General features: G+C 42.2%; 1 protein-coding gene and 1 long non-coding RNA gene across 2 annotated transcripts in view; both read left to right on the top strand.

The window, feature by feature from the left end:
* The first annotated feature begins 219 nt into the window (after positions 1-219).
* LOC308550568 lies at positions 220-7,759 on the top strand. The gene is made up of 3 exons (XR_013997925.1): positions 220-306; positions 467-539; positions 7,735-7,759. It is a non-coding gene; the product is annotated as an uncharacterized lncRNA (long non-coding RNA).
* Positions 7,760-7,766: 7 nt separating this feature from the next.
* Positions 7,767-23,140, top strand: part of ASB7 (ankyrin repeat and SOCS box containing 7) — a 28,383-nt gene continuing 13,009 nt past the window's right edge. The window contains exons 1-3 of the mRNA XM_081124520.1: positions 7,767-7,856; positions 10,033-10,294; positions 19,029-19,634. Of these exons, the coding sequence (XP_080980646.1) occupies positions 10,084-10,294; positions 19,029-19,634 (817 nt within the window). The 5' untranslated portion in view covers positions 7,767-7,856; positions 10,033-10,083. The remainder of the gene's footprint in view (positions 7,857-10,032; positions 10,295-19,028; positions 19,635-23,140) is intronic.

Raw genomic sequence — 23,140 nt, 5'->3', positions numbered from 1 at the left:
CCTCCGGCCCGGCGCGCGGCAGCCCCCCTGCTCCGAGCCCTCAGACCGGGACTCCCCCGCCCCCCCTCCCGCCCCCGAGCCGGGACTTCCTCCCTGCACCCCTTGCCCCGAGGCTGCCCCGCGGCCAGGACCGCCGCCCAGCGTCTGCTCGGCGGGGTGGATGCTCGCCGGGCCGGGGCCGGGAGGCTCCGAGGAGGCTCCCCAACACCCGCGGCCGGCCCTGCCTGAGGTATTTTCTTCAATGGAGAAGTTGGTGAGTGTGGAGGAGGCTGAGAGGAGGCAGAGAGGCAGCAGCTGAGGAGACAGGTAAAGTCGGTTACCTTCCCCGAAAGGGCCGGGGGCGGGGGGGGGCCCGCCGGGGGGGGAGCAGCATCCCTGCACCGCCCCGCCGCTGCCCCCTCGGCCGGAGCCCCCTTCCCCGCTCGCCCCGGGCCCGCCGCGCCTCTCACCGGCTTCTGGTTTCCAGGTCTGCGGAGCGGGACGCGGCCTGCGCGCCCACCTGGGAGCGCCGGGCGCCCGGAGCAGCATCCTCGGCGCAGGTACGAGCCGCCGCCCCTCCCCCATTGTTGATTCCGGCCCCTCTGGCTGGGCACCGCCGGCCTTTGCAGGGGTGACCGCCTGGGGCTGCAGCTCTTGCCTTGGACCCCCCCCCTCCCCCGTGCCCCAGCATAGACGAAAACCCTGCTCCTGCCCTGCTCCTTAACATTTGTAACAACTTTTCCTGCTCCCTGGACGCCTCTCCCCCTCCCCCCTCCCCTCCTCTCCGCCTGGCGTTTCCGTGTCGTGCGTTATCTTCTGGTGACTGTGCCATTGACCCTGCTCTGAGACGTGGAGACCTTTTTTTTTTATTATTATTTTGTAGCCCTGTCCCCCCTTCACCCCGTCACCCCTGATTTCCTAGGAATTCCTCAATTCCTTGTGAATTGCTTGTTTCATCCTCAAGGAGCCTTCTTCCTAATGAAACCTGCTTTCCCTTCGTGCCTCCCTCTCGCCTCTCTCCCACTTTCCCATCAGAGAAGCTTTTGAGTGCCTTGGTTTGCTGTAGGGGCAGCTCCTACCGTAGTGGCTTGAAATGTATCAGTTTCAGAAAATAATGCGACTGTTGCCCAGCCCGTGCGCCTGCCTCCCAGGGCAGGGACCCACGTGAAGGCGGCGTGAACTCTGCAGGCTGCTGCCTGTGTCCCTGCGGCAGGTGTGCCCGGGCCCCCCAACCTGTTGTGAACACAGTCACGAGCACTTGTTACACCTCGGCTTTTCTGCAAGCTTATAAAACTTGACGTCTCGTGAGTCGTTGGACACCCCAGGACTTAAAAACAAAGGCATCTTTTGGCAGGTTTAGAACCTAGGGCTTTTTATTTTATTATTATTATTATTTTCGCGCGCTCCCTGAATGAGATTCATTTCCGAAACCCTCGCAGACGATGTGTTACATTGAAACGTGAGCATTTCTGCGGCTCTGGGTTGTTGCTGCCTCTGGAAAATGCGCTCAAGGTATGTTGAGGACGCCCCGTGTCATTCCCAAAGTCTGTGTGTGCGTGTGTGTGGCTATGATCAGGGAAATCATCTGAGTCAGTTCAGAAATTAGCCAAGGGAATGACTTTTCTAGCATCTTTAGGAACGTGAGCGTCGAGCGACGTGTTAATTTCGGAGTTATTTTAACGTCTCAGACTGTCTAGGGAATTTTAGGTAGGAAGACGTCCTTAAAATAGCAGAAAGTTGTTAGGACGTCTTTGATTTACTCTGTCCCGCGGGACTTTCTCCCTTCCACAAAAAGAAGTTAATGTCTTCCTTGGTTCTTCAGTTGTTAAAGATGTAGCTAGAGAGAATTTTAAGGGGCTCTGAGGGTTTGCATAGCCGTGAGACCAAGGGAGAGTGTGCGCAACAGAATGGGATTTAGAATCAGTTTCTTCCGATGACTGTTCCGTGGCGAGCATTTAGGGCAGCCTTTGTAAGTGTGTCTAAGTGTGTAGGCTCCGCTTCTTTTCAGTAAAAGCTGGGCCGAGAAGTCTGTGAAGTTAGAGGCAATTTCTGTTATTTAGGTGTGCGAACCACCAGAGAGATGCCTAGTAATTAGGATTTCTAAAAAATGCTAAAATACTTGAAGTATGTTTTTGAGGTAAAAATGAACTATGTATTTTCTATTTAGGCCTTCTCAGTTAAGTATTTTTTTCTGCTTTAGACTTAACTCCAGCATGTTTTCCTTTCTGAGAGGTGTGATCACCTGAGATAAGTCAGACATATAAGGTAAAGAGAGGACACTGCTTTTTCTCAGCCAGTTCATTCTCATTGCTTTTTAAATGATATTTCATTGATCCCATGACTTTTAATGGTTTTTCTAAGATTAGAGAGTACGTCGAAATGGTCAGCATCTGTTCCTAATATTAATTAGCATGATTGAAAGTAGTTGGTCTAGGTTATGCCAAATGTTTGAAATGTTTAATTTGGGTACTTACTTACCAAAATGACCAGTTAAGTGGTTTAATTTTTTCGGCCTGGTAGTTAATTTTGTATTCTATTGCCAGTTACGTGGTTTTGAAAGGAAAAAGAAATCAAAAAACACCTGATTTATTTGATAACCAAATATAAACTAAAAACATATACACACTTTTTTCTGATAGCTCAGTTGATGTTTCTTTCTTTTCAGATTTAACGCACTGGAATTAATAATTATTCAAAGTGCGTATACATTTATTGGGACACGCTAAAGATGCATAATCACATAGGGGAAATAACTGATTTTAACTGAAAATATTCAGTGATGCACCTTGAGTATCTCTGGTCAGTACTTCTTTTCTTTATACCTAAAGTGATGCCAGTCACAGTTATTTAATGTTATGACACATACAATATCTCTTTATTTTGTTCACATTTAACTTTGGTAACAGAAGTACATACTCTCCTTAAAAAGTCTAAAGTCAGATGAAGTTTATATAAGCATATCTAATACCTGACTTTCGGCCTCTCTTTTTATTCTCAACTGAAGGCATCCTTAAGTAGAATACTCATCTCCTTTCTTGCAAACTTTCTAGGTACTGACATGAGGCTACTGAGATGATAATGCCAGGCATGGGCTCCTAAGATGGTATCGACAGGACCTCATCATTTCTCATTCTTGCGATTTAAACTTTGAGTTGGATCTGCATAAGTGAATTATCACATTGCCTCTAGTGCCTCATCCCCATTTCATGAAAATCGTTGGTGTTTCTCCATGAACTTAGGAGAGTTATAGACAAGTTGGGCATGATAATAAATCCTTGTGTTATATGGAGGTCCAGGAATTGGGCCTTACTTGTTTTAGAACATGCTATGTTGAGTGATACTAACATCACACTTCTGCTTTATTTGGGGTCCCAGGCTCTTGATCATATCAGTTGAACTCACCAACATACATCTCAGCCATGTTCCACACTTTGGGCCCTATAGGATTTCTGCGTCCATCTCCCCTTTTAGGACTTGTGAGCCATTGGTGGTTTGTTTTTTTTTTCTCAGAGCCAATATCTTTGGAGTTGCTGATTTTATTTCCTTACCAGCCTGTGTCTCTATTTACTCTGCAAAGAAAGGCTCATTTCTTTTTTTGAGTAGCAAGCTGTTATCTTGTTCCTAGCTTGTGTGAAATCTGAAAGCACAGCTCTAATTTGTGTCACTTAATCAAAAAATGTGTGGACTTCCAGTGAAAATAATATGCAAAAAGCCATTAATGACTAATCACGTATGAGAAAGGAAATTGAGGACATGTGGGCAAATGTGAAAGTTATATAATTTTAGACAGGTCTTAAATATATTTTGTTTTATAGTTATTCTTCATGCCATTCTATGGATATAGACCTTTTTTTTTTTAATTATACAAAGCAAGAAGTTTTGATTTTAACTTAATGAAGTTTACTTGGCATCCATATGGAAATTAGATGGTAACATTTAATTTGTAAATTTATAGTTTCTAATAAGGTCAACAGTATCAAAGCTTGGAGGCCTATTTTGTTATCTTTTGACCCCGTGTGGAATAGAAAAGATGAATTCATCAAATTTAAACATAGTATTAACCTTGGGCAACAAACTCTTGTATAAAAAGATACATCCGGGAAGTGGCTCATTTAGTATGTAATTCTGAAGTCTTCCTTGTTGGTATGTTTTTCTTTCTTTTTTTCTAACTGAAACCTCGAGTAGAATTTCTGAGATTGCACTCTCAGAGTTTTAGTCATTCTGAGTCATTATTAGTTTAAAACACCTTGCATTGTACGTATACTTATTTAGAAACTTGCCTCCCATGCCATATTCTTTTATTTTATAGGTGGTTTCCATGAGCTGTCAGATTTTCAAACTTGTACTCCTTGAGGGGAAATAGACTCTTTTCCCCTTCTCATTTCTGTACTTCCTCTGTGGTTTTTAATAGGCACTTTTACCACTGGATATTGTATTTACTTTTTAAGTTCAATCCTCTCTTTTTCTTTATTTATATACACATGGATAGCTGTACTCTGTTAAGTGCAAACTCCCATAAAATAGCACCAAGATAAAATTAATTGCTTGTTTGATGCTTCAGACTATTAGGACATTTGGTAATGAGTCACTGTCCTTCATAATTTAAGGGATGCAGCTGCCAGGGATCATGTGTGCATGATATGTGTGTCCATGTGATAATCAGTGCACCTAAAGAGTGCTTTTTGGGTTTTAACCTATGGTTATTATTTATAGTGATTGGTATTGTGAGAAAAGGGAAAAATAATATAACGTTTCTAAGACCATCTGATTTCATTTTAAGTAGGCAGAACTATCAAAGTTCTGTCCAGGGGTAGTCCCAGTGGCCAAGGCCTAATAGTGGGCCAAGTTCATGCCATGCACTCAGTAGACCTTTGTTGTCTGATTGAAATAGCCCATATGGGATTATCACAAGGTATTGTTGTTTGGGCCCCTTTCTTATTGAGAGAAATAATTTAGTTACTTCCTCTTTTAACACAAAGGCTTTTCTTGATCATTTTAATCAATCAGTCAATCAATTCCTGTTCTTAACTCGCACCTCCCTCATCCTCATGTCCACTACCCCCACTGCCTCCATGGAAGTGGTGATGGATAGATGGGCGGCAACAACAGTAGCAAGGATTCTTAAGTGATGGAAACAATGGAGGGTCACCTCCACTTCCCTCGGGAGGCAGGATGTGCCGAGGACCTACTTAGAAGTGAGGCATCCAGTGCTGTTCATTGCTGAAATGTAGGTGTAGCTCACCGGGGAAAGAATTACCTGTTCATTTGTGGAAATAGTGGAGGCTTATTATTGGAGACATTGGTTTGTATTTTTTAAATAAATCCATTTTATTTTATTTATATTTTATTGATTTTTTAGAGAGAGGAGGGGGAAGAGAGAGAGAGAGAGAGAGAGACATCAGTGTGAGAGAGAAACATCGATCAGTTGCCTCCCACACACACCTCAACCAGGGATCGAACCCACAACCTGGATATGTGTCCTGATCAGGAATCGAACATACCACCTTTGGTGTATGGAATGACACTCCAACCAACTGAGCCACACTGGCCAGAGCTAAATTTTTTATTTTAATATAGTTTTAGGTTTACAGAAAACTTGTAAAGTAGTACAGAATCCCCACATGCTCCACACCCAATTTCCCGTTAACCCCTTACATTAGTAGATACATTCGTCACAATGAATGAACCAGTAATGACCATTATTATTAACTAAAATCCATACTGTATTTAGATTTTGTTAGATTTTACCTAATACCCTTTTTCTGTCCCAGGATCCCATCCAGGACACCCCATTCCATTTAGTCATCTTGTCTCCTTAGGCTCCTCTTGGCTGTGACACTTTCTCAGACTTCCCTATCTTTTGATGACCTTGACATTATGGGGGGAGCATTGGTCAGGTATTTTGTAGAATGTCTCTCATTTGCAATTTGTGTGATGTTTTTCTCATGACTAGAGTGAGGTTTCTAGCATATCATATATCATGTATCACATCATGCTAACATGACTTGGTGCCATTGATGTTGAGCATGAACACCTGGATGAAGCAGTGTTTTTCTCTTGCATTCCCCACCCTACCCCATTCCCTACTGTCCTCTTTGGAAGGCAGTCATCATATATGCATGGCACACACTTACGGAGTAGGGGGTGACACTCCACCTTCTTGAAAGGGGAGAGTCTACACAAATTATTTGGATTTTTGCACAGGAGGTCCCCCCCCTTTGTTTATTGAGTCAATCAGTTATTTATTCTATACTTTGGGTTAGAATCCAGTAGCCCTTTTTCTTGTTCCATCTTGGCTATTGAGAGCTCTTTAGTTGTCTCCTGTGTCCCTTTGACATCCCCCATCATTGCACTGTTTTTGATCACTTCCTTCCTGTAAGATGCTTGAGGCTCATCTTGTATATTTCCTGCACCAGTCTCAGAATCAGCATTTGTGTAAGGATAGTTCTGCATTTTTTTACAACTCCTTGTAGTTGTTCTGATGTCTAAAAAAAAAAAAATCATTCATTTAGAAATAATGGGCAGAGTTTTAAATCAAATATGATTTCCAAGTGCATGTTGGCACAGTCTTTGGTCTTCCTTGAAGATGTTTAACGAGAAAAAACCAGGTGTGGAAAGAGGAAAGGGTCCAAGTGGACTGGACTCATTTGGATTGCTTGACAATTGTAGTGGGCAGCCAGCAGCACCTGTGACCACCACCTCTCGCTGAAGCACATCAGTTTCCCAGGTGGCCCAGCCTTTTCATGTTGAAGTGACAGAAGGTTTTAGCACACTCACCCCACGGGGATGGGTGGCAGTTCTCCCAATGAGAAATTCCTGGAGTGATTCTGGCCTAGAGTGTGGAAGTCACTTTGCATGTGTTCTGAACCTTAGTGGAATTCACAGACCTAGGATTTGATTGATGTGGAGAAAGATCCCTTTTCTTTTAGTTGCAGAGGGAATTTTTTCAGAATTCATATGAGGAAGCCAGCAAGACTGTTGTTGATCGTTTACCTGTTTCGGTGCATGCAAAAAGGAGTAAGTCTCAAAATGATGTCTTTTGGATGTAAGAAGAACCAGCAGTTAAAGACATGATCTCCTTTTACTTGTCATAAATTCCATTTTGGCTCTGCTACCTACTGTATTGAATACACATATTCTCTCATTTTAGTCCTGTTTAGAAAAAACGAGTGACTAACAGTGTCAGCTAAAAAGTAATTTAGCCCCAGCCAGGTGGCTCAGTTGGTTGGAGCGTCGTCCTAGACACCAAAAAGGTTTGGGGTTTGATTCCCAGTCAGGGCACATTCCTAGGCTTCGGGTTCGATCCTTGGTCCAGGGTGTACGGGAGGCAACTGATTGATGTTTCTCTCTCTCTCTCCCTTCCTCTCTAAAATCAATAAAAAACATATTCTCGGGTGGGGATTTTTTAAAAAAGTAATTCAAATAAAGCAAGTCTGAAAATGCATTCTGAATGGAGAAAAAGAAGAACCTTCGTTTGCAGCCCAATTCCAAATGCATGCTTTATTATTTTTTTTATTCTTTAAAGCAAAAATTTAAAAACTGCCTTTTTAGGGAAAATTTCCTGCATATAAATTATTTTGTGCCACCGTGGAGATGAATATAGGTCTCAGAATCATTTTGTCAAGGCTTGACCTGCATTCGTTCTCTACTCTGTAAAGTGTTGAAATTTTAAGTTCATCAAAAGGTAGACGGTGCAGGCAGCCATAATTCCTTATTATTTTTAGGGGTTTCCCCATGATTGTTATTTGTTTTTAGGTAAAGAAAGCTGATCCTCACCATAATCTGGACACACTCTGAGTCCCCTCCCCAAGATGCTGTATGTGCACAATGGTTATTAGGCAACCCACCTATCAGGAAAAGGGACATTCTTCTGGAAGGTAAGTGACAGCAGGTCAGTGGTCATCTATACTGTTCTGGGGGAAACCCCTCTGGCTTTTACTTTTCTCCCTCCAATCAGCTCGTGTATATTAAACACGGCACTTGCCACAAGAAAATCCAAGTTTTTTTTTTACATTGTTTGACTTTCTTGCAGAGTAGCCCTCACTTGAGTGCCAAGGTAATCATCCCATAAAAAAATTTTTTTTTTAAATCTGTTAAAGATGGTTGTTTTGAGCACAGATTCATGGTTTTCAACATCTCTTAAATCTCTAATAGCACACAAAAACGTACTTGAAAAGGATTTTTGGTTTTAAAATTTCTAAAACAAGAGACTTGATTTTAGCGTCAGTTGAAAAAAGTAATTAAGTGAAGAGGTGGGAGGGAAATCGTGTTTTTAAGAAAATAAGTTGTCTTGAAATTTCTCATTTCCAGTTTTCCTGAGGAAATGGCTCTTTGTAGAAGTAGCCTGATATATATATTTTATATCTTTATTGATTTCAGAGAGAGGAAAGGAGAGGGAGAGAGAGAGATAGAAACATCAATGATGAGAGAGTCATTGATTGAGCCTGCAACTGGGCATGTGCCCTGACCGGGAATCGAACCCCGATCGCCTGGATCCCAGGTCGATGCTCAACCGCTGAGCCATGCCCGGCTGCGCTAACCTGATATTTTTAAATGACAGTACTTAGTAACGATACTTAGGAGTTTGTAAAAAACCATTTTCTGCGTATAAGATAACATAGGATATTTGATTATACTCTTAGGTTGTGGTGATGTTGCCTAAGTTGGGCTTAAGTTTACCTTTGTACAATCTATAATAAGTTTTGTTTTTGTGGGGGGTTTTTCTGGTGCCCTGACTGGGAATCAAACCAGCGACCTTTTGGTGCATGGAGCGACCTCAACCAACTGAGCCGCACTGGCCAGGGTTATAATAAGTAGTTTTACACAATAAATTATTACTGGCAACAAGATTATCCCAAGGTGTCTAACCTACGTAATAGACCAAAGTGTCTTTAAAGAACTTTATCACATAATTTTTTTATTTTTAGAAATGGAAGTCTACTATTATGATCTATTCCTTAAAACTAGCCCAGATGAAATGGCCTCCTAGAAGAATGTTAGTTTAAGTTTCTGTATGTCTTTTAAAAGCTTAAAAATACTCCAAAAAAGTTTCTCCGCGCACACATATAAGATGCAACTTTTCACCAATTCAATTTGGACTTTTCTGTTTCTCATTGTATACTGAGTTTGACTACTCACATTTGTGATTATTAGAGAGTGTGGGGATTCAGTATACTACTTTTCTTTTACAATATTTTTTTCATCTGGTTAATAAACAGGTGGTTTAGATTCTTGCGGTTTTTAAATATTTTGTACGACTTCGATACTTGGAGTACTTATAGAATGAAACTTCTGGAAAACTGAAATAGGAAAAATGTAAAGGATATGCAGAGAAAGGAGCATCAAGTAACATGAAGAGGGAAGGATAGGAAAAGAAAGAAATAAACAAAGGGAAGTAAATATAATCTACACATTTTACTCTAAATCACTTAACCCCACCCATTTCTCCTTCCCCCCAACCTTCCATCTTTTGGGGCTAAAAGAAAATAGTGTTAAAATACTTTAGAAAACCAGCCTGAAGGTTTTTGCACTTTTTTTTTTTTTAACTGCTTCTCATAATTAAAGGTACTTTAGCCTTCATGGTCTACGAATCGGCTGTTTGAGACTTTGTATTTACTCACGGTTTGTGATGGAATCCTTGAATGGATCCTAACTTAAACCACCTCCGCGTGCATCAGGTAAATCTGAACTCCTAAGACAAGTGCTCATCTGGCTCCTGTTTTCCGGCTGCCCAGCATCACCTTCCATTTTACCCAGAATCCTGCTGTTCCATCATAGGATGTTTGCTCTGAGTTTTCAGAAGGCTGCAGAGGAAATTTCCTGTTTCAGCCATTTAGGGCTTTTCTCTGGATTTCTTCTTGAAATCTTTTGTCATCTTAGGAAAATCGCTGTAAGTTTTGGTCTTAGCAGATACGCGTTAATCAGTTGTAGTAGCATGAACTGTCAGCAACTAAGGTGCGGCTGAGTTAGCACAGGAAAATTCTGTGACATTTCACGGCCCCAATGTCAGGAGCCGAGAATCCTAAATTTCGTGTTTTCTGCCCACCCTTAAAGGCTGATCCCTGTGACCTAATGAATCCTTTGTAACAAGTGGACTCAGCTAGGATGTTACACCACCATTGTCGAAGGAATCCTGAGCTCCAGGAAGAGTTGCAGATTCAGGCTGCGGTGGCTGCCGGGGATGTTCACACGGTACGGAAGATGCTAGAACAAGGCTATTCTCCGAATGGCCGGGATGCGAATGGCTGGACCCTGCTCCACTTCTCAGCAGCAAGAGGAAAGGAAAGATGTGTTCGTGTCTTTCTAGAACACGGAGGTGAGTTTAGTAGAAGCAAATCTCTTTTCCCAAAGGAGAAACTTAAAAAATGAGACTATATTTAATTTGAAACATCTGAGTGCACGTGTATATAATTTTTAATGCCTCTCTTTTGTAAATGTTCAGCTTCTTATTTTCCCTCCTATGTGAAGATCTGTTACAATTATGCTGAGTTTTGTTTACAACCAGATTGTCTAAAAGATCAGTTTGGTGAATGTGCTTTTCCCCCTGTAACTGTAGTTTATATACAGCCAGGTTTGTGCAGGTTATTTGAACTAAAAGCAAACCTTCTTCACGTTGTCCAGTGGCTCGTGTTTCAGGGGCGGAAGTGGCTGATGTACCTGCAGCTAGAGCATTGCACACACTTCCCCGGTTGACGATTGCTCAAGCAGACATGCCCAGCACAGGCCCCTTTAAATATCATTACCTAATGCTACCCTATGTTTTTTAGTTGTTTGTTTTTTAAAGGGCTAACTTTATTATTTTTTTCTTTTTAAAATATGTCTTTATTGATCTCAGAGAAGGGGGGGAGAGAGAGAGAAACATAGTGATGAGGGAGTCATTGATTTGCTGCCTCTGAGCCAGCAACCCAGGCATGTGCCCTGACCCAGAATCAAGCCTTGATCTCCTGGATCATAGGCTGATACACACCAACTAGACCTACCCTATGTTTTGAATTTACCTCTTTAAAAATTTTTTGCGCCCGGCCAGTTGGGGCTCAGCAGCTGAGCGTCGACCTAGGATGCAGGTGATCGGGGTTCGATTCCTGGTGAGGGCACATGCCCAAGTTGTGGGCTCAATCAATGACTCTCTCATCATTGATGTTTCTATCTCTCTCCCTCTTCTTTCCTCTCTCTGAAATCAATAAAGATGTATTAATTAAAAAAAAAAAAAGTTTTTTGGATGCTTTTATTACTGTTTTAGAGCACTTACTTGCCTTTTCCAGAATTCTGTATAAATCTATGCGGTTGGAAACTACATTTGACATTTTGTTTTTGCTTTGAAAAACTGTCCATTACCATAATTAATAATTCCTATTATTAATAATAACTAATAATTGTCCTCAACTAATATACTTTTTTCTCCAGTTGAATTTCCACTTTATTTTTCTAAAGGTAGATTATGTGTACTTTATCATTTGTACCCATACTATCTTTGTAAAATAGCTTGGTTGGGACTTAGGTTCCACATGTGCCATTCTAGGGCCTGAGTTGCTCATTAACAGCATTTTTTTTCATTTTTAAGGTATACTTTCTTACAAAACTAGTCAAATTTTCAAACTTACTTCACATACAGCAAATGTCAGAAGTCTCACAGCTCTCATGAGGGTCAAGGGAATTTTGTGAAGCCAGGAATAGCCCCGGCCGGTGTGGCTCAGTTGATTGGGTGTTGTCCTGTGCACTGAAAGGTTGCCTGTTTGATTCCTGCTCAGGGCACATTCCTGGATTGTGGGCTCAATCTCCGGTAGGGGATGCACAGGAGGCAGACCATCAATGTTTCGCCCTCACATCGATGGTTCTCTCTCCCCCCTGTCCTTTCCTCTTTTTAAAGAAAACGAGAGAGGAATATGAAGACTGTGAGCCTGGACTAATTGCAAGACAGTGCTAAACCTGACACTAGCTGTGGTCTCACATCCCATGGACCCTGAAATAGGAACTATATTCTTGAAATAGTTAACCCTTGACACAACCCAGCCATCCCGTGACCTGTTAATGAAGGGGATAGGTATGCCAGGAGAAAGATCTGAGACAAACAGAAAGGTGGGTGTAGGATCAGAACACTTAAAGTTCTGGCATTGCTTTGGATGTGTTGAGAAATGGTAAGATACTGGATATTTTTGAAAGTGGAGCCCACAGGATCTGCTGATATATTGGATATGAGGTGAAAGTCAAAGAAATCCAGAATAACTAGGCTTTTGGGCCTGAGGCTATGGAAGAAAAGAATTGCAATTTATTGAACGAGCAGAGGAAGGTTAGCCAAATGCAATTTATAAAAACAGGACATGGATGTTTAATACAAGCCACTCACTGGATGAGAAATTTTTTACCTCAAGCATATTAAAGGATCAGCTCTTACCACTGTTAAGTCTGTACATCTGCACAGTAAGACCACCAGCGAGTGATCTCAGAGCTGAGAGGCTGCCAGTGACTGGGCTGCGATGACAGTGTTGCGACCACAGATGGAAGCCCAGTCGGGAGCAGCTCTGTGCAGCCATACTTGCTGCTGCTGCTTCTGCGAGAGAAACCTAGTTTCATTGAGAAAACAAGCAAGTTGGACTTGGGTCACCAATACTGTCAATATTCCAGAAGGAAAAAAAGTGAGGCTCCATTTCTTGTTTAATCTAAACCTGTGCTGTCCACAGCCCTTGTGGCTATTTACATTTAAGTTAAATTGAAAATTAAATTGCTGTCACTAGGTATGTTTTAAATGCTCAACAATCATGTGTGACTAGTAGCTACCATATTGGACTTCAGAGACTTAAACCAATGACCTGTGCAGATAAATGACATTTAGCTGCTTTACTTTCAAACATCCAGCTTCGAAATGGTGAATACCTAGGGTTTGATAACATCGAAAAGTAGTAGCATTTCTGAACGCATATGTGAAGCATATAATGGTACCTCTGTACAAATCTAGGTCAGTGTGCTGTTGGAGTTATGGGCAAGAGTATTGTAAGTGCAGCAATGATAAGAAATCCATTATTATTACTATTTTCATTTTCACATTTGAATGTTCCTAAAAGTACTAAGACTATGCTGGGCATTTTATGAAAGTAACATTAAAATACCCTATCTTAGTGCATTTATTTATCTTCAGGCTCAGTATTTATGCAAACTGACCTGGAGGGCAGTCAGCTGAAGGTCCAGAAGTTAAATCCATAAAGCAAATTACCAGAAGAGCCTTGGAAAAGCATCCCAGGTCTTTTCTTGATACGGCAGGAAAATCCTCTTGGTGAAACATGAAAATGAGGGGTGACATCAGGGATTAATTAAAGAAATCCATAGCAGAGGGGTGAGACATTCTTTTCAGCTCCTCAAAAATGAAGGATTTTGCAAGTGATAATCCCAAATGTGATGAGACCGTCATTGATTATAGGAATTTTTGAAGCACTGTGGCAAGCAGTTTAGTCCTATGTATTAGACCGTCAGAAATGGGAGATCTTTTTGCCCAATAAGTCGACTTTTATAAATTCATCCCAAGGAAGCAGTCTGGAAGGCAGGAATTTTTTCTGTATGAAAATTTTACCCCTCATTACATATAATTCCAAAAATGGAGACATTCTCAGTGCCCAGATATGGAGAAAAGGTTAAGTAATTAGACTATGATAACAATGATATATAATTTCTCTTGTTTTAAATATGTCTTTATTGATTTCAGAGAGAGGAAGGAAGAGGGAGAGAGAGAGAGAAAAACATCAATGATGAGAGAGTCATTGATTGGCTGCCTCCTGCATGTCCCTGCCTGGGGATCGAGCCCACAACCCAGGCCTGTGCCCTGCCTGGGGATCGAACCCCATCTCCTGGTTCATAGGTCGATGCTACGCTGGCCGAGCAATGAGGTATAATTTTTAACAATGTATAAAAGAGAAGCTGAAAGTGTCATCAATATTGACAGTAGTTACTAGGGAATGCAGTTTCTCGTGCCTTGCTGCTTTTCTACACTTCTAATTTTTCATTAATGAAAAAGTAGTAAATCTGGGGGAGATCCTTTTTGGAAATATTATATGCCATATGACATCCCAGCTCTTTATTCTGTGGTGAATTATTAGCATTTTTAGACATTCGTCTAGATTTCCCCCCCTTTTTTATTGCTGCGTGTCTTTTCTATGTGAATATTCATAGCACAATGTATAACTGCATTTTAGGCCTTGTGCAGTGCCTGTGTAACTTAGCTCATTGCGCTGGTGCTTTCCAGAACTTTAAAAACTATTATAATCACTTGAGTAAGTGAACTAGGGTGCAGTTCACTATACATGCATTTTTGTAAGTGTATAGTATACGTACGTATTCTATATACTAGGTATAGTATGTACTTATACTAGGATACAATTCTTATACATATATTTTATAAAATCTTACTTCCCTGCTTTTAGGGTTTATAATGCCCAAAGCATCCAAGCTCTAAACACAAGTGGGGTGCACATAACAGTACCTCTGTGCAAATCCTGGCAATGTTTTTGACCAGGATATTGTGTATATTCCAATCCTTAGTAACCAGTTAAAAAAAAAAAAAATACAAGCACACTTCATTTTATTGCACTTCACGAATATTATGGGGTTTTTTTACAAATTGAAGGTTCAGGGCAAGCCCGCATGGAGCAAGTCTGTCAGCACCATTTTTCCAATAGCATCGGCTCACTTGGTGTCTCTGTGTCACTTTTGGTAATTCTCATGATAGTTCAGACTTTTTCAATATAGTTATGGTGATCTGTGATCAGTGATCTTTGATATTGCTGGGGCAAGACCCATACCAGCAAAAGGAATGAAACTTCAGAGCAGCCATTATAAATGTGTTCAAAGTACTAAGGAAACCATGGTCAAAGAATTAAAAATACCATGGCGCTGACTCATCAAATAGAGACTATCAATAAAGAAATAGAATTTATGCATATATTATAATATATATCCTCAAATATGAATTTAGAGTTCAAAAGCACAATAACTATAATGAAGAATTTACTAAAGTGGTTAATAGCAGATTTGAGCTGGCAGAAGATGGAATCAGTGACCTTGAAAGTTGAGCAACAGACATTATCTAGTCTGAGGAACAAACAGAGTTGGCGGAGTTACAGTTAAAATTCCAGGAGGCTTGTTTGAAAAAATTGACAAGTTGATTTGTTGGCCAGAACAGTCTGGAAGAAGGTTAAGGACATACAGTCCCTGCTCTCACGACGACATGCATAGACTTCTAGATCAATGGAATGGAACAGAGTTCAGAAATAGACCCACACTTGTGTGGTTAATTGATTTTTAACAAAGACAGCAGGATAAATAACTGGGGAAAAGACACTGTTTTCAACAGATTTTGCTGGAACAACTGGTATTTATATGGGATGTAATGATCTGACCTCACACTGGGCACAGAAATTAACTAGCTGTGGATCATTGCTCCAAACATAAGAGGTAAAAGTATAAAACTTCTAGAAGAAAACAGAAAATCCACGTGACATCACGTTGGGCAAAGATTTCTTAAACAGGACACGAAAAGTACAAACCATGAAAGAAAAGAATATTTGACCTCATCAAGATTCAATTTTTTTTTTCTTTAAAAGACACTATAGAAAATGAAAAGGCAGAGACAGATGAGAAAGTATTTACAAAACACATCTGACAAAGGGCTTGTATCCATAATATATACACAACTGAGTCATAAACTCAGTGAGAAAAACAACCCAGTAAAAATAGGTTAGTGATTTCAACAGACACTTCACAAAACAAAAGATGAATAAGCTCAGTATCACTAACTCATCAGGGAAATAAAAATTAAGTTCCCATAACTTATCCTCTAGAATGGGTAAAGTTAAAATGACTAGCGATGCCAAGTGTACTGGGGAAAACAAATTCATCCACAGGGTGGGGCAAAAGGAGGTTTCCAGTTGTTTGTATGGAAAATAATGCAATAATTTAATAATAATACGAGAATAAACTCCCATACTCACTACTGTAAACCTACCTTTGCCCACCCTGTGTTGCTGGTGGGGATGTAATAATTGTGTGGCCACTAGAAAAAATAGTTTGGCAGCTTCTTAAATGTACGTAAAACATACAACCCAAAACAGTTGTAGGTAATTTACCCAAGTGAGATGGAAACATACCTATACGTAGACTTGTATATGGATGTTCACAGTACCTTTGTTGGTAATGGCCTCAAACTGGAAATAACCTAGCTGCTGGTGAATAGATAAATAATTGAAGATCCATATTATTGGACAACTCCATAATATAAGGGAATGAGTTTTCAACACACACAACATCATGGATGATTTTAAGATTCATCATGCTAAATGAAATAAGACACAAATTCAACATACTCTGATTTCATTTAAATGAAATTCTAGAAAGGCCGAAACCTCAGTGGCTGCCTGGGGCCCCGAGTCTGGGCAGAGGATTGACGATAAAGAGGCGGGAAGGAACTTCTTGAGATGATTGGAGTATTTTTATTGTGGTGGTTACATGTGACTGTATACAGTTTGTCCAAGTTCACCAACCTGTACGCTTCAAAATCGGTGAATTTTATTGCACCTCAGTAAAGCCGTTAGAAGAAAAGAAACCATATCGGTAGGAGATGTTTACTTGCTTTTATTTACGTATACTCTCAAATTTTTCAGTAGATTTCAGTGGGTGTCTTGAGACTATGCTACATTTGAAATAGTTTGCCCCCATGGAAATAAAAAAGCTTGCTAATGGGACAAAGCAGCGAGTTGCCATTAGTGTTCAGAGAAAGCCTTTCTGATGAGGGACATCTGAGCAGACACAGATGGAGTGAGTTCACTTCGGTAAAAGTCTCCCTCTGTGCCTTGCTCATTTCCTACTGAATTTATATCTAGGTGTTCTTGTAGTTTCTGTTGCTTTTACAAACGAGATCTTTTTCATACTGCATTGGCTAATAATCCTTAAATTCATTTTTGTTTACATCTTCCTCTGTCTTAGATCTCCATCCCCTTTGTTAATTCCCCAAGGACAGTAACTCTGCAGATTTTATGCCTTGGTGCCTAAAGCTCTTTATTTTGTGCTGCTCACAGCGTGTGCGCAGCGAGTGTGTTTTGATGTTTTTGACTGAGGCTCAGCGGATCATTGCTGCACGTATGCGTTAATCATTGTTTTTCCTAGCTCGGCGTAACACCAAAGCGTAAGTAAAACCTGGAAAAGACCTAAAGGGGGAAACCAGGACGCAAGTGCAGTTTCACGTAATGTGATTTTAATTTTACTAAATAAAGTGAAAATGGATGCACATAAGAATGCTGGCTGGGAATTTAAAGCCACCCTGGCGGATGAGCGGTGGGAAAGGTGAAAGCAGATATTCTTCAAGTTTCACTTAACAGATCACAAGAGAATGTTTGCAAGCAGTTGATTGGTCAGGAATAGATTAGAAACGGACGTCTTGGCAACATTTACTGTTTCATTTGAATAGAAGGGCTTCTTTTTGATTTTATGCCTGTTTTCGCTTAGTCTGCTTTAGGTAAGCGAGGTGTGAGGAACAGGATGGAGGGCTCAGCATCCGGTCAAAATGGGAGCGTCAGTAGCTCATGTTCAGGACGTACCAGCAGGTGGCAGCAAAATGCTTTGTTAAAATATTCTTGCCTTTTTCTTTTCTTTCTTTTTTTTTTTTTAAGTCACATAGTAGATAGTTACTATATAGTTTTCTTTTAGCAAAGACCAAGGTAGGTATCATACCCTTATTTTCTTTAAATAGATACAAGTAATATTTCTGTTGTGTACTGTTAGTTTAAATTTAATGATTTTAGAAATTTAATTGATGTAGATTATTTTTTAAAATGTTAACTTTATACAGATTTTGTTAGCAGCTACTTCCTAATTGAAACTTTCATTGTCCATAGTATTATTATTTTACATGGAGCTTTCTGCCTCAGAGACTTTTCTGAAAGACCCAGCTGTCGCGTTTTAGAAGTAAATAACATTTCACTAAACAATACACAAATGTTTAATCACACAGCTTTGGAGGCCTTTTGTTTATTTGTTTGAAAAAAAACACTCATGAATTTTTCTCTTTCATGACCAAACCAGAAATTAAGCGTGACTTTTATAAGAAGAAAGCCTTTTAATCCTAGGTAGTTAGGTCGGACCGATTTATCTTCACAAGGAATTGCAGGCCTCCAGGAAGTGACCTACATAGTATGGGAGACAGTGCCCGGGAAGGCCCGTGGGATGAGAGCTACTTAGAACCTACCCCATGGCTCAGGAAGGAGGTGGGGCAGGTGACAAAGTTCATGACTGAGGAGTGACATAGCAGAGAAATCACTGTCGTTTCTGTTTCTTTCTTTCTCTTCCCCCTTCACCCCCCCGAAATCAGTCTGTTTAGGACAGGGTTTGGAACTGCTGTAGAAAATAATATTTACACAGTGCTGAGGTTCCTTCCAATTTTTCACACAACGTACTGTTGAATTCTTATAGATTCTGAAGTTCTTGTAAAACTCAGCATTCGGAATAGACCTTTATCTTATGAAAACCTGATTCATCCAGATCACTTAACATATATCTTACATGCTTTGGAATTTTTACAGACCACAGAGAAACCTTTTTTTTTTTTTCCCTTAATACACCCTAAAACAACACAGTCTGCCAGACCACAGAACATCCGTAATTTAGAACAGCAGATGTTGCTACACATGCTTCTCCTTAAAACCAAGAAGCACAAGAGAAAATAAAACAAAAAGTTAAAGCCCAAGAGAAACACGAAACAATACAGAGATGGGGGGGCTTGAGCAGCCAAAGCAGTTGGTTCAGTTAGCAAGGACTGGACGTGGTGGCCTCAACTCTGTTTTTCGTGTCTATCTTTTAAATACTCTGTTAGCCCGAGTTCACGGCTTTCTACTAAACTTCATTTTGCGTTAAAACTTCAGTACAACTGAGTAAAGAGGCGCTTGATGTTCGTTGCAGTGTTGAATCATTTCACATTTTATATGAGAATTGGCTAAAGCGTGCTGTGCCGCGGTAAGGGCTCGACGTTTTAGTCTCAGAGCCTGCTCACGGTCCCCTTTTGGTTTTCACTCCAGCTGACCCCACGGTTAAGGACTTAATCGGAGGCTTCACTGCTCTTCACTACGCGGCCATGCACGGCCGGGCCCGCATCGCACGCCTGATGCTCGAGTCTGACTACAGGGGCGACATCATCAACGCGAAAAGCAATGACGGCTGGACTCCCCTGCACGTGGCTGCGCACTACGGCAGGGACTCGTTCGTCCGGCTGCTGCTGGAGTTCAAGGCCGAGGTTGACCCGCTCAGCGACAAAGGTACGACCCCGCTTCAGCTCGCCATCATCCGGGAGCGGTCGAGCTGCGTGAAGATCCTCCTGGACCACAACGCCAACATCGACATCCAGAACGGCTTCCTGCTGCGCTACGCCGTGATCAAGAGCAACCACTCCTACTGCCGAATGTTCCTGCAGAGGGGAGCGGACACCAACTTGGGGCGCTTGGAAGACGGACAGACTCCCTTGCATTTGTCTGCCCTTAGAGACGATGTGCTGTGTGCACGGATGTTGTATAATTACGGAGCAGACACGAACACGAGGAACTATGAAGGACAGACCCCATTGGCTGTTTCATTAAGTATTTCTGGAAATGGTCGACCGTGTTTGGATTTCTTACAGGAAGTCACAAGTAGGTAACACAGTTATTCCTATTATCGCATTTCTTAAAGTCGCACCTTCTGAGGGATTTAAGGTGTTTTTTTGCAACTAAAAATAACCAGGCATTCGTGATTCCTACTAGCCCTGCTTGGTAAGTAATACCTCAGTTGTCGGAAATAAAAAGAGGGCTCGCCATCACAAGAGTGCGTAGAAACCCCGTTGTGTTACTGAAAGTAATATGAGCAGGAAGTCAGGGTGAGAAGAAATTGAAAAAAAGACAGAAAGGATTTTTTTCATCCACGAAGATCTGTGTTAGAACAGGGTGGTTCCTGCTGGGCATCAACACAATTTTCAGGCTGCGGTGGACTTCAGGTGGAGCAATTAGGGGACATTTGGACCTTAGATGCCCTACCTGTGGAAGCCGCCTGGGTTCTGTGCCTTTTTTATTGCTAAGCTGTTGTTCACATTTGCCGTTCACAGTGTGAACCCACGTGGCAGGGGACGGCAGTGTTACTCTCCTAGGTAGCCCAGTAAAGCAGGTGCAGGATGCTAGAAATTGTCATGAGGAGAGATTCGCTACCAGTGGAAAATCCGGTGCTGGCTTCCCATTGTACCCGACCTGTTTTTGTGCAGGTGCTTGTTTTGGTTTTTCCATTAAAAAGCCTGGAAGCGTCTGCCCCACCTGTGTCGCGGTGCACGGGTCTGTCATGCTCTCCTGATAGGGGCATTAGTGTGTGTGGACGGAGCCATCCTCTTACCCGGCTCCCTTGCGACTAGGCGAGTGCGTGTCTCCGAACTTAACATCCAACATAAAGCCAAAGTCTGTTTAAAAAAATGTTAGAGTTTGCTCTCTGCTGTGCTTGTTACTGAATCCCCCTTTCCTCCCGATTTTTACCATTCAGGAAACACACTCTGGATGCCAGGTGCTTGGGGGTAAGGGGTATACTTGACCTGTTTATAAATAACCGGCTCTCTTCCTTGAAACTGAACTTGGGACTAAAACTCTTTCGAAGAAATGAAATTAGTTTGAATTTTGTGTATTTAGAAGGAAGAAAAGGTGACATTATTACGACTAAGTGTCTCCAGACTAAAGCATACAAGAAGTCACACTCAGGACCCGGCTTGCCCCGGGCACTAGAACTTCGTGTTATTGGAGATGGTCTCTCTCCGCGCCATCCAGTATGGTGGCCACTAGCCCCGTGTGGCTGCTGAGCACTTGTTATGTGGTTCATGCCACCAAGAGACTGAATTTTCACTGTATCTGTTGAAGTTGAAGTGGCTGCAGGTGCCTAGTGCGGGGCACAGGTCTGCCTGCCTGGGGAGGTGTTTTGGGCCGTCGGGTAGGTGATTCCTTGTAGAAAGCTCTCCCTGACTGTTAATACCCAGGCTGCATTTTAGGAAGAGATCGCAGTAAAATCTCAAGTGTTGATTCTCGATGCATTTTCTAGCAGTCTTCGTGATGGACTGGTAGGGGTGTTGGTGCCGTGAAGGATCAGATTTTTGCTCTTGAACTTGAGGTGCAGATTCTGCCGTGGAATTACAGCCTGTGAAGTGTATCTTTCATTATAAGTTCTGGGTGTCTTTTTGTTGTTGTTTTAGCTTCTACACTAGAGACGCTTGGTTGAATTAGTGTGGCTGCCTTTGGGAAGGCATGCTACGTATGTAAACATCTCCACCCCTTTTGTTAAATATTTTGCTCCCTCGCCCGGCCGGGCGTGGCTCAGCGGTTGAGCATCAACCTGGGATCCAGGCGATCAGGGTTCGATTCCCAGTCGGGGCACATGCCCGGGTTGTGGGCTCGATCCCCAGTCAGGGGCGTGCAGGAGGCAGCCGATCAATGACTCTCATCATTGACATTTCTCTCTCTCTCTCCCCCTCTCCTTTCCTCTCTCTGAAATCAATAAAGATGTATTAAAAACAACCATTTTGCTTCCTGGTTAACAGCATAGACTAGAGCTAGGCCGTGCAAGCTCAGGCCCCTAACTGCCACATATTAGTCGTGACCTTGGGCAGGTTACCTGACTGCTCTGTGCCTGTGCCCTCATCTTAAAATTAGGATAATTGTATCTATACATAGGCTTACTGTGAAGATTAAACGAGTTCGTATTTATAATTCACTTAAAACAGGGCCCGGTACATTTTAAGTGCTATATGTGTCGGGGTTTTTTAAAATAAGACATTTAATTAAAGGAGATTGGGTGGACAGCAAGAGCTGCTACCAGCAGAGTGAACCCCTTTGGGTCTCATTTTACCCGGGCCTCTTATTTTCAACTCTATAGACTGTGTGTAGTCTGCGTATGGAGACACAGCCAGTGGGGAGGTGGGAGCTGCCCCTTCGTCCCCAGTCCTCAATGATTCTGGAGAGCAAGAATGTTGAGGTAAAAAACAAGTTCACATGGCCCCGGCTGGTGCGGCTCGGTTGGTTGGGCAGCGTCCCAGGCATCGAAAGGTTGCTGGTTTAATTCCCGGTCAAGGCACATGCCCAGGTTGCAAGTTTGATCCTCGGTAGGCTGCGAGCAGGAGGCAGCTGATTGATGTTTCCCTCTCACATCAGTGTTTCTCTCTTTCCCTCTCCCTTCCTCTTGCTCTGAAAATCAATAAAAAAATCTTTTTTTAAAAGAGGTTCACATGGACCTTTGAAATTCTGGGCAAGTAGAAAAACCAACAGGGATGTCTCTTGGTGCTTGAGGTCTCCCCTGCACAAGACGGAGCGGGCACCGTGTTGCTCTTGGTGAGTGTGGGTTGGCTGAGTGACTGGATCTCAGAAAGGTGGCAGCCAAGCAAACCCCGTGTGGCAGAAGGACCCTGTGTCTCTTGAAGGCTGCAGTTAGTCACCATCTTCAGGTGCCTCGGCATAACTCACTACTCCTTGACTCTCCGGTGGTGTCTCTTGCCAAAAGCAAAGTATTTCCGCTTCACTGGTGCAGTATTTATTACGAGTTCTCTGGCTGGTGAATAATTACGTGCTAGGAGGACCCACTGTAGCTGGCTGTCTTTGGAGAGCTGTCTACAGAAAGCCGGAGTGGAGGAAGGTAGGGTAGTCGGAGCATTTAGTCCAACCTGTGAGCTCCCTCCAGCCTCCGACACCACCGAGGTCTAAGCTCCAGGCACCAGGCTCTTGGCTTCTGATCTGAGGACTCCAGCTCCGGAGGCACAAGGACGGCAGAAGTGGACTTTATTCAGGGCCATTTTGCTGTTCATTGCACCATTCAACTAGAAGCAGGCTGTTTAAATTGGAAGAGCCCAAGAAAATCATAATCCGGAAATTTAAAAGCTACTGGGGGTTTTTAGAAAACTTGCTGTAAAAACATTGCATAAAAAGGGCAGAACAAGTGACTTAGTTATAAAGTAGTGTCTTCTGGTGTCTTGTTGATCGTGAACGGAGGGAGGAGCCATGAAGAGCTGCTCTCTGCTCACCTACAGCCAGACTTCTGACAACCTCTGCCTTCCAGAAGGGCTGGAATTCCTCCAGCAAGCCGGCCAAGTGGAGGAGCAGCTCCTTTGTGCCCAGGAACAATGAGCCCAGCTAACTGAGCC

This window comes from Miniopterus schreibersii, assembly GCF_964146895.1.
Source record: "Miniopterus schreibersii genome assembly, chromosome: 22".
In the NCBI taxonomy this organism is placed as follows: Eukaryota; Metazoa; Chordata; class Mammalia; order Chiroptera; family Miniopteridae; genus Miniopterus; species Miniopterus schreibersii.
This window is presented reverse-complemented; position numbering and strand designations above follow the sequence as displayed.